The 17,386-nt window shown below is 36.0% G+C and overlaps 1 protein-coding gene across 15 annotated transcripts in view; it reads right to left on the bottom strand.

Annotated features, from left to right (window-relative positions):
- ZNF280D (zinc finger protein 280D) overlaps positions 1–17,386 on the bottom strand; it is a 55,805-nt gene that overhangs the window by 15,639 nt on the left and 22,780 nt on the right. For 11 of the 15 annotated variants that reach the window (XM_055808703.1, XM_055808653.1, XM_055808647.1 and 8 more), the window contains 11 exons: positions 16,239–16,348; positions 14,309–14,538; positions 11,727–11,884; positions 11,194–11,294; positions 10,950–11,096; positions 10,333–10,467; positions 9,602–9,846; positions 8,306–8,446; positions 6,578–6,640; positions 5,875–5,993; positions 5,647–5,683 (listed from right to left, as the gene is read on the bottom strand). In XM_055808703.1, the coding sequence (XP_055664678.1) occupies positions 5,647–5,683; positions 5,875–5,993; positions 6,578–6,640; positions 8,306–8,446; positions 9,602–9,846; positions 10,333–10,467; positions 10,950–11,096; positions 11,194–11,294; positions 11,727–11,884; positions 14,309–14,538; positions 16,239–16,348 (1,486 nt within the window). Of the gene's footprint in view, positions 1–1,907; positions 2,049–2,877; positions 2,976–5,646; positions 5,684–5,874; positions 5,994–6,577; positions 6,641–8,305; positions 8,447–9,601; positions 9,847–10,332; positions 10,468–10,949; positions 11,097–11,193; positions 11,295–11,726; positions 11,885–14,308; positions 14,539–16,238; positions 16,349–17,386 lie in introns of all 15 variants that reach the window. The other 4 variants (XR_008747861.1, XR_008747860.1, XR_008747859.1 and 1 more) reach the window with 2 other exon arrangements.

Below are 17,386 nucleotides of genomic sequence, written 5' to 3'. Positions count from 1 at the left end.
CATAGTAAAATTATGTATATTTGCAAATCACGAGCAACTGTCTTCTCTGCGGTCATGTTTTCTTACAACCCATGAGTTACTCCCACAGCTTCTTCGGGTAAGCAGCACTGAAACTGAGCTGGAATCTTTTTCCAAACATCCCTTTTTTTATCTATCCCTAACCAAAAGTAACCTTTTCTAGGATGACTAACTTCAATATTTTCTAAAAAACAGCTTTACATTAAATTAAGTGGCTCAAGGTACCTTTCGGTCACTCAACTGAACCACACCCAGCATTATAAATACAAATCTATTTTACAACCAATAAGAACTGAAAGGTCTTTGGGTTTGGGGTTTTTTTTGTGTGTGCGCATGTGCTTTGTTTTGTCTTTTAAGAACTCCAGCTTTTAGCAGAAATACCCTATTTTGAAAGACATAACTCTAGTGCTGATGACTCATAAAGCACCATTCTCCCCTAAGTATCCGACTGCATGAGCATTTACTGGGAAGGTACATGTGAATGTATAGAAAGAAGAAAAAGCTGCTTCTACACTACAGTGTTTTACACTGCTAACATTTGAACGGGAAAGAAAAGATGGTGACATCCATGTTACTTGACACTGTCTCCAGTTTCTCACCTGTAAAATGCTGTTAGCAATGAGGATGGCTACATAACTGACTATTATCATGAGTAGTGAAGTGTCATTATACACAAAGCTGCACAGTTACATTGAACAGAGTAACAGAAACAAAAATTCACTTCCTTGTCAGAACAAAGTTAATATATCATTTGCTAATCAAGGAAGACAGCTCTGCAACTACATGTCTTTTAAGAACCCACAATGCAGTGACATTCAGGGTCCTAAAAATAACAAAAAAAAAAAGAGACAGGTTAAGGCTGACCATAAATTAAACTGCTTATACCATGCATATTCACGCTCTGTCCTTGCAGATGTGATCCAATATGTTGCATTATTCATGTAACTTTGTAGTTGTTGGGACCTTCAGGGATATTTAATATCAAGCCAGGCAGGTTTACTTGCATGGTTTAGTACTGATTTTATGATACCAGTTTTCCACATGAGTAACATTTCTGTGATCCTCACACAAATGGAAACAGGATGCCAATATGCCAACTGTTTCTACATGAACTATTTACACAAAGCTGGCAAATCTGTGTGTAGCTTACAAGTCTTTTAACTGCAAGTCTGAAACTGAAAACATTTCTGTAGCAAAGCTGTAAGAGAACCAAATGATAATATTCCAAATGAACATTCAAAAGAGGTGCAATTCACATAACTTCAAATCAAAGTGTCAAACTAGTACAATTTCTGGGAAATTCTTAGAACATTTCTGAAAGCCATGAAAATCTGCGATCATATTCCCATTTTGTTGTTGCCGGAAACCTGAATGAAAGTGAAATATCACAGATTCAAATTCCTCTGAAATGCAACAGCATATTCACAATGAAAACACAAACCCACTATGCTTTTTTGAATGCTGCTGTTTCAAAACAGAAGGAAGTCCTGCAAGAAAAACCTGTAGTAGGTAACTGATGCTTGAAGTTGTACAGCAGCATTCAAGATGGAAAATAGCTTCTGTCAGAAGAAAAAAAAGCAGCAAAAAGATGAGACTTTAGAGTACTGAGTAAGCGTGCAGATGCTCAATCACAAAATATGCGTAAAAGACAATGGATGACAGGATCCTTGCCATTATTAGCAATACCACAGTGGTTGCAGAAGCTCACTATCACCGAAACTGTTACTGTTTGAATACTGAAAGTGAAGAGGACAAAAGTACCGGTAAAAAGGGATTAATTTCAGAGGATGTGATTATGCAGAAAGTGCTGCAAATCAAGAACAGCTTGCATTCATAAAAAATAATCTCTTGCAACTAGGAGGTTATAACTGATCTCAGAGTAAGATTACCTCTATCTGTTAGGTTGCTTGGAAGCTAGTAAATGAGAGATTCAACCAAGACACATATCCACCGTAAGCAGGAGGTTGAGTTTGGAGGAACACTAGATGTTCATCATGACAAAAGGAAAGCTCATCATATATCCAGACAACCTGTTGATGGATAAACTTGCCATAGATAATCTAGAACTAAAGATGAAGTCAGAAGCAGTGAAATCAAAAGCAGCAGATGTCTCAGCAGCTTGAGTACAGCATCCTTGAAGATGAGAGATGATACCAAAAGAACAAGGTGTGAATGAATTGTAGCTGCTCCACCCTCAGAATCAAGGCTCAATAAATGTATCTGCTTCCATCACATGCTTTCCTCCTACAGTATTTAGGAGCAAAAAGAAGCTTAGCTGCCAAAGCAAAGCAGCTAGTAAATTCCTTTGGCCAAGATTCAGTTTATGCAGTTACATGTGACAGAAGTCATTCAAAGCATATTTTGCCACTATATACTGTAAAGTCATTGGCAGACAAAATCATAACTTAATTTAAAATTAAATAGATCAGGACTTGTATGTTTTAGTGAACATCCAAAGAGAATGACAAAGCCCTTTAGTTTCAGAAGCTAGGATCAAGTTCAGAACAAAACGGGCTTTGATGTCAACACATATACATCATCATTTATACACCTCTCTAGCTTGGGATGGTATCAATAGACTTGAGTGGCAAAGACACACCGCAAATGAGCAGGAAAGAAACACTGCATCACTTAAGTGAACCTCCTGGTAAGCCTCTCTTCAAAGGAGTATAGCCCCCAAAAAGCTGCAAGTCAATGCTGCAAAGCAGAGAACATTATCACAGAAGGGCCTTTGCCAGACTACAATACTGGGAGAAAAGACCAGACCTGCTGCCTAAAAGATGCAAGAAGAGCATACCACAGCTTCAATGCATGAAGGAAAAGGAAAAGGTCTGGTCAGATCCTTGTTTGCTTACATACCAAAATAATCCCAAGCTGGACTGGGTTCAATTTTCAGGTCCACAATGATGTATCAGTGAGCCAAGGCAGTATAGGATACCTGCTCACTTTCAACTCCCCTGCAACAAAAATGTCTGCTGTCAGTTCATTTAAAAATATGTTAATTGTTGCGCAAAGCAGAGAGTTGAGCATTAGAAGAGTACTGGTGTAGTTATTAAGCCTTATTCCCTTCAGCACAAGGTGGATCACTAAACAAACGAGGTGACTTTATGTAGAGTAACAAATTAAAAAGCAATTCCTGCTGGAACATCTCCAGCCAGGTTATCTGTATTACTAAGGGCAGGATACTGGCCCAAAGACTGTCTCATCAACACTACACAGACCTCATGGAACACATTAGCAATAAAGATGGGGTTTACAACACATACAGTCTAATATATAATAAAAGATACCATGTGAGAGATCCAAGAGAAGATCCAAAAGTGTTCAAGACTGCAACTGTGAGTGATTGTTTCTAATGATGAAGTGACTCTGAAGAGCTCCACAAACAAGTCATACCTCACTGAATTATAGGTCAAAGAATGGGAAGAAACCTTCACAGATCACTGAGAAACTACACAGCAGAAGTTATGAATATTGTCTGCAAGTTCCTCTTCTTCCAAAGCAAACCACAGAGTACCATGAAGAACCATCCCACAAAAAGATGAAAATTTTTGTGTGTACTCTGTACTGCAAATAACAAATTAAATTTTGCTACACAGGTATACTTAGGTTTAGCAATGATATATTCTTGTCCAAGGTATCAGAGAATTAGTATACAGAACAGGACAAGATTTACTGGAATTAATGATGTCTATACACACAACAGTTTCAAAAAGCACCAACACAGATTATACGACCTCAAGCGGCACCTGTAACTAATCTTATGCCAACATCTGAGCTCTCAAAAGTAATGGCTATGTGCATTTGCCCTAACAGCATGTAGAACCAAACCTGCACGTACTCTTGACTCCACTTCAGATCTTTTCAGTGCTCACCCATCTTGCTTCCAAGCAATACATACTTTGTATATCCAACATCCTTAAATATTTTCATACATCTCCAATATATTCAAGACAACCAGATCCTTGTACAATACTGATAACAGCTGTCAAAACTGTACCTCCTTCTCCACTGTTCAAGACATCTGTAACCTCTCCTTACATCAAGTTCAGCAAGTATTAATTCCCAACACCTAATGCCAGCTCCAAGTAGAAAAGCTAAGTTTTTCACAGGTATCACAACCCAACACTATTTTTCCATTGAGTTTCCCTGATATCTAAACTGTTAAAGGACACAAGCCACCCTGGATTAACGAAGGGAATATAGCTCACCCTCCCAGATGACTCTTCCTAGTTTTTTGTTCAATTTCAGTATTCTGTGCTCTAAAAATCAGAAATTTCATTTTTTAAATAACTTTTTGGAAGGCTTTCCCAAATTAACCTCCTTGCCCTGTTCATCCTTGCCAGAGTATTTTCAATTCTTTTTAATAATATTTATTAGTCATCCCATCAGACCACCAGTTTTATTTCAACTGTCTCACGTGCTAAACAGTTACTAGTAGAGGTCTGAAGTTTATAGCATGTATTTTGCTGTACTATTACTCATAGCCAAAGGAAAATATTTCTATGTTTGGTCAGGTGACAGATTATTCCAGTACCCCTCTTACTGACCACTTTATGGAAAATAAGAAATAAAATACTTAATAGCTATGAAATAACCTATTAGGGATATTTCCAACACTCAGTAAGGGCTAGTTTATGCTTAAAGACCCAAGAACTTCTCACTCTGTTGGAGGAGTTCTCATCATGCATGAGGATATCTAACTATCTAACCTCTTTTAGAAAACTGCTGTAGGCTAGATGGACTCAATGACACCCCGTTGTTAAATCAGGGTTAAACTATTTTCTTCCATCTTTTAAAATATTTTTTTGCAGTCTAATTGACATTTCTGTTCTTGTGTTCTGAAATAGTTTAGAAAGAAGTTAAATGTTTGATTCAACCGACATGCCTCTGAACCTTCAATTAAGGCCTAAGAAGGCTCACAAACTATAGAGCAAAGCCTCAGGTACTGTTCAGGACAGTCAGGGATGACTTGGCATGTCTGATTCTTCTAAGGTTAAAAAAATCCAAGTAAACCCTGCAACACAATCTCCACAACACTGCAGGTTCTTTTTCAAATCCCTAAAAAAACCTGAAAGCCAAACCCCTTACATTAATTTTCTTTCAAAGTCAGAATTAAAAAGTTAATGCAATACAGTATACTTTTACCATACAAATAACAAAATTTTGAAAATTTCTAAATATTTATAAAAGATTAAGACTGAATTTGTCCTATTTCAATAAAGGTCACTTTTTAAAAAATTCACATTACTACTACATTAAAAACATAAATCACTCATTTAATAAAGTTAGTATTAAAAGTAAGTTGAAGTAACATTCTCACTATGTCTAGACTTATAAGTCAGGCTTGAGAAGTGCTAACTAATACTTCAAGAAATAGTTATGTCTCCTTGGCCAAACTGAACAAAAAACTGGTTTTGCTTTTGGCTACAGTAATCATTTTATCTCCTCATTCTTGTAATTGTGTATGTATCAAGTGCAAAAAGCACTAGTAAAGTAAGGGTCTACATTCATCCATACATTTAAAATTCTATGAAATTCAAAAGAAACCCAAGTTTAAAGTGCAAATTTTGGCCTTCTGTCATTAAATCAAGCAAAATAAACATTAAGCAGTAAAACGAAACTTACTCAGATACTTGTTCAGCAGTTGGGTTATCTACAGAAACTGAAAACAAAAATAAAGGATTTAATTAAAAATATTTTAAAATGTGGACATACAGAAGTACTCACTTTCAAACCCAAGTACACAGAAATAATGATAATGCAACTGAAAAAAGGACTGCAATAACACAGACACATCCACACGTAAATGTTTATACGTGTATACTATATAAAAAAGACACTGTATGTACTCACCTTTCTCTATAATAACTTGACAAGTATGAGTGTGGCTTTCACTCAGATGTGTGGCCATGCTATCTAAGCCAGAAACATCAGTCAAGAAATCACAGTTAAGACACACTACAGTCACACCTCTAGAGAAGAGAAAGTAAAAAGGCAGTATAAATACAACATGACCGTGAAAACAGTTTTCTTAATTTGCAGCAACTAGACAGGCTATAAAAAACTAAGTAAAATTTCCTACAACTTTACATAAGATGACTCACAAAAACATATTCTTGCTTTTTATACTGCAACTAGCACCTAGAAATCTCTATCAATGACCAGGGCATCTCCGCACTGGGTGTAGTACAAAGAACACCACTTTAGACAGAAATTTATCTGTAAAGCATGACTTTCTCGGTTTTGGTGCTGTTTGTTTGGGTTTTTTGTTGCCCTTGCTTCCTCCCTATTTTGTGCATTATGAATAATCGGAAAATAAAGAAATAGAAATATCTTTGAAAACTGCTCAGAGTTAAGAAAGAAGTTAATAAATGTGGACAAGTAACAAATATTGGTCACTGAAGAGAACTGTCAGTGGAAGAGCTAATGTTTTTATTTTCCTGCTCTTTCTAAATTGTGGAGGCCTACGAATTCAAGAGTTAAATCTCATTTAACTAACCAGTTCACTATCAAAGTAAAAACATAATGATCCGTAACTTAAACCAAACTGAATTACCGTAGCTCTTCTGAATGCTTCTTATAGATCCAAAATCTTTTACTTGGACGAGCACTGTGAAAACTAAGTAAAACAAAACATTACCACTTAAGATTGGTTTCCTTGCATACATTACTCCACATATCACCTACACTGTACATGGTACTGCAATCTGCTTATGACAAGGCATGAAAATAGAAGGATCAATTACTGACCTGCATTATTCTAAAACATTAAATTGCTGAAAGCTTACAGGCTTGTGAATCTCGGCGCTAGTTTAAAACACTGTCTCCCTTGTAAGTAAGTTCAGGAGGGGCCAGGCTGAACTTTCTCACACAGTCCTGCAAGACCATAGTTACATTGCTTCCACCAGTGGTTTAGCTCTTGAAGCACCATGGCTGTAGCTATACAATACTCCACAAAAGTGAAGCTTTGCTGAACTCACGCTTCCTAAAGAGATGGCTTTAAACAAGATAAACTAAATCTTCAGGCAACCTGTAAGTTCTCTCATACGCAGGTTAAGTATGGGCCAACACTGTCCTCCCATGTGAACACAAGCAAGCAGCTGAGTACAGGGTCTGCTACTGCAGAAACACTCTCCCTCTAACAGCCATCCTCCTCACGATTCCATTCCTTACGCTCACCAAAAAAGGTGATAATAGGTTCTGCAAGGGGTCAAAGTAGGGAGAGTATTAGTGCATCAAGCAGGCAAAGGACAAAAGACTGGCTATTTTACTTCACAGTTGAATTTGACAACAGTAGGAACAGTTTACCTTTTGGTTCCCCTCTCCCATTCTGGAGTAAGCTTTCTCTTATACAGCCAAAATTAAGCATGTTAATTTTTATTTTTTTTAAGCATGCAACCATTAGGTTGTATGCATAAAAGCACGTCAGCTATTTCAGCCTAGGACTTACACGTGTGTTGAAATTAGTATGAATAGGTCAACATATAAAATACATGTAAAAATTTGTAAAGACTTGGGTAACAAATTCAAGAATTCTAACATTCAAAAATGCCAAGACATTTTATACATACATGTATTTAAAAAGACAACTGCATTCTGTATTTTTCCGCAATACATTTGGTTTTCTGAGGGCACAGGATTAACAAGTAGGTTTTCAAAATTTTGTTTTACTGTCACTGCTACGTGGTCTGTGTCTAATTGCATACTATGATTCTACTGCTCTGAAAACTAATGCATTTGTTTTAACTGGCCTTTTTACAGCTGTCATCTGTAATACCCTACCACTGCCTCAATCAGTGACAAATCTCCTGCAAAATGAGATGTTATTTTTACAGATGACCAGAAGAGAAGTAGTAAAAGAAAAAGTACCCACTTGAGTATGCTATCTAAGACATCCTTTACATGGTATTCTGAGCACAAATTTCATTAGCAATAGCTGTGGCTGTATGCATTCAGCACTTGTAAAATCGGATGAGGCATTCAATCTGACGCCCAGAGAACATGCAACAATTAGTCACAATTGTTTCAGCCAGACTTAACAAATAATGGAAGATCCCACAGAAACTCCAAAGCGAAGAGAGAACTCTGCCTGAACCAGTGTTTTTTAAGGCAGAACAAGAACATGGGGTTTAGGCCCTCATTACAAAGTAAAAATCCAACCTTATACATTTCCCTGCCAGTCCTATAACCCAGTTCAAAATTCAGGTAATAGGAACACTTAACACACCTTATATGAATTTAGCAAGTGTTTGATAACCCAACAAAAATTTTGAGGAGTTCTTACCTCATCATGTGATTCACATAGGCTTTGCTACAGCTAGTGTTGTATCTGCATAAGCTACAGTGGACATAAGCAGGAAAATGGCTTGCAAAATCTTTTATTTCCGAGTAACACTCAATGCATTTGTGAGCTCCCAAACGATACCTAGCAGTAATGTGAAAACATTAATAGCTAATATCAACATTTTCAGATGAGATAACTATTTCAAACTTTTTGCTTTAAGTCAGTAGCAAGCTTGCCTACATTAGGGAAAAAATAAGAACTTAAAACTATCTGTTAAATACTTATTATAAGTTATGTTAAAACACATAAGGAAAACTTTTTTTATTTAATTATACTGTCACTATGACCTTAATAAAAAAAGGAGAAAATTAATGTAATATTGGCCACTTCTGGAAACGAGATACTGCAGTAGATTAGAACCTGCAACTTCAGCTGCTACTGCTGTCTCTATGTCCTTGAGAAGGATTTCAAAGAAATGCTTCATCCACCGCAATCTTTCCCATCACACCCGATATTCCCCACAAGCTTTGAGATATCTACAAAGCAAGAATGTAATCCTGCTCTTCCCCAATTTTGCTGGACATTTTTGGATGTCTCAGAGAGCTACATGCTGTGAGTGTTAGCACCTTATTGGAAGGGAGACATCTATAATCTCTGCAAAGAAAACTGCTAACTTTGCCAATGGAATCATATTCCAGTCCATAAAATGCATTAAATCATTAATATAAGGATAGCAAAACCCAATACATTGTAAACGTAAGGACTGCATTCTCCCAACAGCTTGCTTTTACCTTCTTGAATATTTTTTTTTGTAGCTCCCTAAATTAAGGTATCTTCTAGGACAGACAAGATTTAACCTTTTAAATAATGGGTTCGAATAAAAACCTTAAAACACTGAAGGCGGAAAGTCTTCCCTCTCCATAAGAGAACTCGCAAAGAATACCCAAGCAGATCTATTCCCCTCCACAGGTCACTTTTAAACATAAATCTGCCTAATGAGTCAGTTATTTCAAGAGTCAGTGGCTCTGTGCAGACAAAAATTCTAAATTTAGAACAGAAATATTTCCAGAACATCTGTTCTTCCATCATAAATTAGTCTACTACCAACAAAAATGGTGAATGAAGATTCAGAATTATAATCACAGAACCAGTATGTGTAAAGTTTAAGTTCTGCAGAAAAAGCAGGTGCATAAGTGTCTAATCTTCTGTACAGCAGTATTAGAATAAAAGATAATTAAGTGATCAGTTATTTACATTCAAAGTATATTTAAAGATTTTTTAATGCTAATATTTTACCTTAGATTATGCAATGCTGTATTTGTAACTTCTTTTTTTTTTCTGCTGTTGGTCCATGCATTTTGCTTCCTTGATGTAGCTGGTTTTGATTTTGCTTTTGACTTATTTGTATTAGATTTGTTATGATTTTTAGTGGTTGTATTTTTCGCTTTAGGTGATAACTGAAACGTGGAGGTGCTTGTACTAACAGAAGATGTAGCTGATGATCCTGATTGAAGGGATCCAACAGATGCTCGAATAGTGACCTGCAAGTATGAAATTAAAAATGTTTCTATCTAGATTTAAGCTTTTTAAGTTCCCACTTCTATTTGTCTCAAATTTTAAGCTACTTAAGGACAAAAATGATGCAGACCCCTCAGACTAACATCCAAACTATCTTCTTTTCTCCTAGCACAAGAAGGGATAAACAGGAGGGAGCAAACTAACCAACAGCTCAAGAAAGCAGCAGTACTAACTGGACTATTGACATATACATGGTATGGAAGAATGGGAAGAGAGCAACACCAAAGATCATCAGGAAGAAATCATAAACTGTGCCTGGCAATCCTTGCAACAGGAGTATTTTTTAGAGTTTTAGTTTTAGATGTGGCAAAAAAACCCCACAAACCAGCCGTAAAAAAATCTTGGCTTTGGAAAAGAAAGGAGAAAAGCACATTTTTCTATTCCATTCCGTTCCCCTCTAACGCATTTTGTTCCTTTGTCCCCTCTAATTTTCCTGTATGAACACTTACCTTTGTTCCAGGAGGCAATCCTTCTAACTGTTTGGGTTTCCTAAATGTTCGGTGATGCTGAGTCTTGTGATCCATTTTTTCTTTGCATGTCAAAAATTGCAGTCTGCACTTAGTGCAACGGTATATTCCTTTTTTCTTTTAAAAATGGAAGACAATATATAGTAAGCATGAATGTCATGACAAACAAAACTCCAGCCTTAGCTTGTCTCAAGCAACGGTCATCCAGTTTCTAAAACATCAACTGAACAAACTCCTAATATTGCACAAAGCCAAGATACTATGTAGGAATTAAATAGAAAATGCAAGGCAGTATCATTACTAAGAGGAGGAGTAATCAGGTTACAAGATGACACAGTACTTGAAACCAAATAGTATAAATATTCTTTCAAGGATATTCAGAGGTTTTTTTAAAAGTAAGCTTTTGTCACACAAAAACGTAACAGTCTAACAATTCCCTTAAAAGGCCTTTCAAAAGAAGCAGTCATAATTCTACCATATTTTATTAACTATTCTTATCCAGTTACAACCACACAAATCAGTTATGCTTTTTTTCTAGAGTGCTTCATTACATATATTCAGCATTTTTCTAGCATTGAGGATAGAAAATACCGACTTACCTGATGCCTCATATAATGATGCATATAGGGTGCTCCAATTTTAATTACTTTGAGGCAAAATGGGCACAGCAAATGTTTTGTATTTTCATGAACTGTTCTAAAATGTGTTTCTACATCTGAAAAAGCTGAGGATCTGTAGTTGCATACCTAGAACAAAAAGTTTGACTTTCTTGTTAAAAGTTTATTGACAGTAAAGATGGGGCACTGGGTGTAATCTAAATACAAGACAGTTACTCTGAGATACCTGGCAAACATACGGCATTTCACCTGGCTTATGATTGTCCTTCATATGTTGCAAAAGAACTTGCTCTGTTTCAAAGGATAATTCACAGATTTTACAAATTGCTAGAAAAGTGAAAAACAAGAAGTAAAAATTAATTTGGAGTCATAAGTAGATAAAATACAACACATATGTATACGTGAACCATATATATCTATGAAGGTCAAGCAATCTAACAATTATTCTACTCTTCAGAAGAAATTCCCTGTAGGATTTCAGAAAACCAGGAGTGCAAAGCCCTTAAACAATGTGAATCCTTGTAGTCAAGCTTTCACTTAAACAAAAAGCACAAAACAATGCTTTTAAAATATTTTTTTCCACACACATTGCTCCAAAATAAATTGAATCAGTGCTCAGTTCTGATACTAAATCTCAAGATTACTGCTCTTAAAGTACAACAGCTTTATTCTGAAGTTAGAAACCAGCAAACTGAAAGTAAGAAAGTATCTAAAAATTTCAGGTCACAAAAAGATTCAATGTGATACAATCCAACTTACTAGATGACTCGTAAGGCGTGTGTGTACTTTCAATGTGGCATTGCAGCTGGAATGGTGTGGGAAACTGACGGTAACAGTGCTGGCAGGTGGTGTGGCTTTCCCAGCTTTCACTGCTCTGCTTCTCAAGCTCCAAGTGATGTTTCATGTGGTTCATAAACCTTGAAATGGTAGCGAATGTTAAAATGTAGGTTTTTGCACTTGTTCACTATACATGACATATCACATGCAAGACGTACCAGATTCTTCAGAAACTTGACTCTAAGGACTTCTCAATTTAAAAAAAATAAAAATCTAAGGAATAAAAAAATGTAATGAAAAGTTAAGTTAAAAGTTAAGCAGGCTGACCATGCCACAAATCATCTGTCAAAGCTTAAAAAGAAATGTTGACTATTATAAGGAGCATGCAACATATCTGAAACATGTCCCAAGACTAAGCAATCAATTGCATTTTCCCTGTTTGTTTAGACAGAATTCTTGCCTTGAAATAAAGGGAAATTAGCAAAGGCAACAACAACAAAACATGTCAGCTGTTCACACTTCACCACCACCAGAGTCTGAAAGCCACATTCTGAAACAAGTGTAACTTTAGCTCTGCTGCAAACTATTAAGTAGCAAGAACATATCTGCAATTAGGACACTATCGCTTTATCTGAAACCACCTCCATTCAAAACAGGAGCTTTCTCTGTATAAAGCATTTAGGACTGAAGGTGAATTATGAAGGACAGTTATCAAAGCATACCACTGCACAGCTGGCATATGAAAAAATTGGTGGTATGTTATTACTACAAGTTACCTTTTCCTCATTAATAGTCCCCCTACCTGTAGTAGGAACCTGCTCTGTCCAAGAAGTCTAGGCACCAATGACAACACTGGCAAGTCTCAGTTACTGGCAGAGCAGCACAAGGACAAGTTAGCTGCACAACCCACTACTGTTAAACATCAAAACCTGCTCTATTTTGAATGTCCTTCATTTCAGTACAGCCAGAGGAACTATTAAATATAGGTCAAACTCACAAAAGGAATGTAGTTCTCAAATGGGTGACCTTGGAATTGGAAAAAAAAACAAATGAGCAAGGAGTAGTCTCTTGAACTCAAGCTTCTAGTATTACACAGTTGCTTAAAAAAATAAAAAAAAAAAGAAAAAAGCTAATTGAAGATATCTTGGTCCCTAAGCAGAAGGAATTGACACTAGTACTGCATATTACCTTAACAGAACATTATTTCAGTGATGTGTTCAACCACAGACATTCTAAAGGAAGCAGGGAGCACCCTGATGAATCATTTTGAGCTTTTCCAAACTTAGGTCCAGAAAAGCTCCACTAGAGATAGAGAGGTGCTATGTATTTGTTTTGTCCACTATAAACGGTTAAAAGTGTAAAATATACATTGGAATAAAAATTCTGAAGTTATAAAACTATGGAATACAGCTACAACATTACAGCAGAAATTAACATGGCTGAAAGTAGACACTAGAGAAATTAAAAGAAAAAAATTAAGTGCTCATTTTTACTGACTTGTAAATGCTCCACTTGCTGTGGAACATGTAGGCACCATAGCACCAATAGCTTACAATATAATGCTGAGTAGAAAATAGTGCTTGAAAAATGTCTTTTAAAACAGAGCCTGTATCTCAATAAAGTATTCCTTCTGTGGACTAGTTTTCATGATACTGCAAGAAAGGCTTATTTGAAAAGTCTTATGCATACAAAACCAGAAGAAAAGCCTCTTGGCCCATATAAAATATTGTTCATTGGTCTTAAAAACATTAATTTCAAAGGATGAAATGTCATAATTAACAGGAACTATAAAATCATGAGAGTAGATTCTCTCCAAGTCTAACAACATACAATGTTTTCAAGCTGCATAAGACAAATTACAAGTACTTTTACTTAGAATTTACACATACTGCATGATTAATAGCAAATTTAATGCTTGTAATTACATGAAACTTTTGTTTTGTTAAATTATATTTATCTAATGTCAGCATAAGCCTGTTCATTTTACCTTGCAGACTGTGCCCTTTGAAGGAATAGTCCATTTTTCAGTTTTACATTCTGCTACTTCAGCTTCCTTTGAAGAATGCATGTAAAAAAGTTTAATGACCTTAACTTCCCAAGGAACAATGACACAAACTCGTCTACCTATTAAAATAGCTTACTGAAGTTTTTTGCAGCATTTAGAAGTAAAATTATTCCATCAAAGTAACAGATGTTACATAAGTAAACCACCAACTATTAGTCATTGTGCATCCCTAAAGGGAATTAACACTCGCATCTACTGATGTCACCATCAATCCAGATGGCAAATTGTAAAATACTTTGTGTTGCCCTTTCTAACCTCGAAGTCCTACAACTGCTCTCATTAAAACTCTACTGTTTGTTAGACACCATTAAAATTTGTACTCTAGTGTGTAAAAAGCTTAAGTTATGGCCATACACGCACAGCAAAAATTAATTCCACTCCTGTTCAGTCACCCAGTATTATCAGTTTTCAGTAAGAAAAAAATTTCTATTCCAAGGTAACAAATTTTTAGTGCATGAGGCTAAGCACTATGGGCTGTAAGCGATTAACAAACAAATACCTTATGTTATTTTTAAGAACTTTCAGACAACTGAAGCATTTAAACGTCGTATGAGTCTTCTGCTCCTGTTGTACCTGCTGGGTGTCACCTTCATGTTTCCCATAATAAAAGTCATTAACCAACATAATCAATTTTCCTTTTTCAGATTCAGCGGTCTTGCTTGTTGTGCTTGAACATTCTGTTTTGGCCATTCCCAGGAAAAAGTTATTCAGCATATCGGGACAACAATACTGGATGAAAAGGGGGAGGAGAAGAGACAGAGACAATGGGATCAGTCTCTCTTGCCAAACTGTATTGATGACAACAGCATTTTAAAAATGGAAGCCACTCACTAACTGGAGTTTGATGCAAAGCTCAATTTTTTGATATACCGACTTCATTCATATTCAGATACGGATTTTGAAGTGTTATTGATCTTGTGGTAGTGTTTACGTAATAAACCACTCTGTATTATAGAAACTGAAAAGGGATTATTCTTGTAGGTTCACGTAAGATAAATCTAAGCTGGACATCAGAATACCAGTGTTGCCATACTCACTAGAAAAATCTCTACTCATTTAGATTTAATAACAAGAAAGAGAAAAGCAGCTTTTATGCAAGTATTTTGCTGACAAGCTAAGTTTACCAAGAACTTAATGGGAAATTCTAGCTTTTATTTCTTTGGGGAGGACATATATTGAAACCTGCTAAAGTTCTTTCCAGAATAACTGAAAAATTCAGAAATTCTAAGTCACACAACACACATTGTTTAAGCTTCTTTATGTCAAGATGTACATAATGCTTAACCGAACAGCTATACTATGAAACTTAAAAAGTATGAAGTACTTCATACAGCAGATACTACGAAGTTTCCAACAGTGAACAAAATTAGAACGTTTCAGAAGACAGATCTTTCTCCCACTGCATAATGGTTCTTATCATGCAGGACTACTTTCTATAAGCCCACTATTACAGGGTTCATTTCCTACTCTGGAAGCGTAACTCAGTATATTTATCCCACATAGTTAAACTAAAAAATTAATTAAATAATACTATGTAAAGCCATTTCTTCAATGGTTCCTTCATTCAGTTGATATACACAGTGCAAAAGTTATTCTCTACAAATAATGATTACGGAAAAATAAAACCCTTTTTTCTTCCTCACTGTTTCGTATGTTTCTTCATTGTGTTTTGAAGCTGAAGAGGACAGTAGCTACCATTTAGGAAACCTTAAGCCCAGTAAATCAGAATGATCTGTGTTAACAGTAACTCAGAGCCCAACAGATTTCTATTACACTGTAATTCTCCTTTTTGCATAGGTTATTCACAGCCATCTCTCTGCCCCCTGAAACAGAACACATATGCCTCATATTTCCATGAATCTCCAAATAATAATATATATTTTCTAGGAAACAATGTTTCCAGAAACAATAACAAGTAATTTCATAAGCAGACTAAGTGATGCTAAGTTGCTGAAAGCTTCTTACATTTTTTTTAGTATGAATTACAAATTAAATTTTTCCCCTCAGCTTAACAACATTTTTGTAGCTACAAGTGATATGTCAAGATTAAAAGGTAAGTTTCCACTGTCATCTTTGTCTCAGTAGCAATCTAACACAGATGTGCGTCAACTGGCTGCCTATAATCACAGGCACTTACCTTCCTCAATTTCACCTGAATCTGGCCAACAGTCACAGCTATGTGAGAGAAATCATACAGAGACAGCAAATATGCCTCCAGTCATTGGAAACATAAGGCAAAACGTGGCATGACTTAGAGCTCCCCTACTCCACCCTACCTCTCCATGACTGCAAGACACCAAGCATTTGGGCTCTGATTGATCATAGCCAGAAGCCAGACTATCTTCATATCAAAATATGGCACACTTTCATAACCAAACAGAAGCCCACATAAGTTTTTTATAATGCTGACCAGCCCCCAAATACATTACCTTCATATGATTTTTTAGAGGATCCATAAGATTGAAATGAATATTGCACTTTGGACAAGCTCGTGGAAAAGGTCCTCCATTTTTAATGGTGCTTGATGAAGCATTTGTACCTGTAAAATTTAAAATGTAACACGTTAAGATTCAGAATTCACAAGCAGACTACTTGATTTATTATTATTTATTATTCTAGCAAAATACCTTATTTCAAATGACAACTATTACACTTGATACAGCTGTAGTAACCATAAGCAAGGTTTTACAAGCATCTTTTAACCACCCTTCCTTTTCTCCAAACTGACTTAGAGTTTGTTCTCTCTGATGTAGACCTATAAACAACTTTTACAAAATCTTCGCAACAAATAAGAAAAAAACAGGAGTGGGTGAAAGTAGGATGGTAGAGACAAAGTGTTAATTCTGTGCACCACCACTCCCCCATCCCCAGGATAGGATAAATTTTTGATGCCTTTAAGAACTTTAATTCTCAAGTGAGCACGTAAAACTTGTTTAATGCCATGACCTGACTGTCATCACAATACGGTTCAGATAACCGGTTTTGGAAAGGAATTTCACCATCTGGTTCTCAATGATGAGAATATTTCTCTCTTGACAGTTGCTGGAACCTAGGCCTATTCAGATGCATCATTCCTGTGGAGCAAAGGTGTCTTTGGAGAACCTGGAGAAGAAATCCTCTAAATAATTACTCCCAGCAATGAAAGGAAATAGTATTTTTTATCAATATGAAATGATTAATACCTTTTAAGCAAAATGAAACAAAAAAAACTTTGCATTAGCTTAAACTTTAATGAATAAACCCAGGCTTCCAGTTTTCTCCAAAGTGCCAGAAACCATCAAAGTGAGAGCTACTTCTCCAGATGAAGTTCTCTTGCATTCTCAAGTCATTCACAGATCTGGAGGACTCCATGCCGAGTAAGTAGTTTAGAACAAGAGATTAAACATAGGAAGAGTTTTAAGTAACATCTCAACTGCAGAGTCAACTGTACCCTGCCAGGGCTATGGAAAAATGTAATAAACACACAGATACATCCACCTTACAAAAAGGGAATGAATAAGTGTACGAGTTAAGAGATGACCATACAATAGCGTTATGCATTTCTACACAAAAAAAATATCTTGCATAGTCCCTGAGG

This window comes from Falco peregrinus, chromosome 1 (assembly GCF_023634155.1).
Source record: "Falco peregrinus isolate bFalPer1 chromosome 1, bFalPer1.pri, whole genome shotgun sequence".
In the NCBI taxonomy this organism is placed as follows: Eukaryota; Metazoa; Chordata; class Aves; order Falconiformes; family Falconidae; genus Falco; species Falco peregrinus.
The sequence above is the reverse complement of the archived record's forward strand: the minus strand, read 5'-3'. Positions and strand labels throughout refer to the sequence as shown.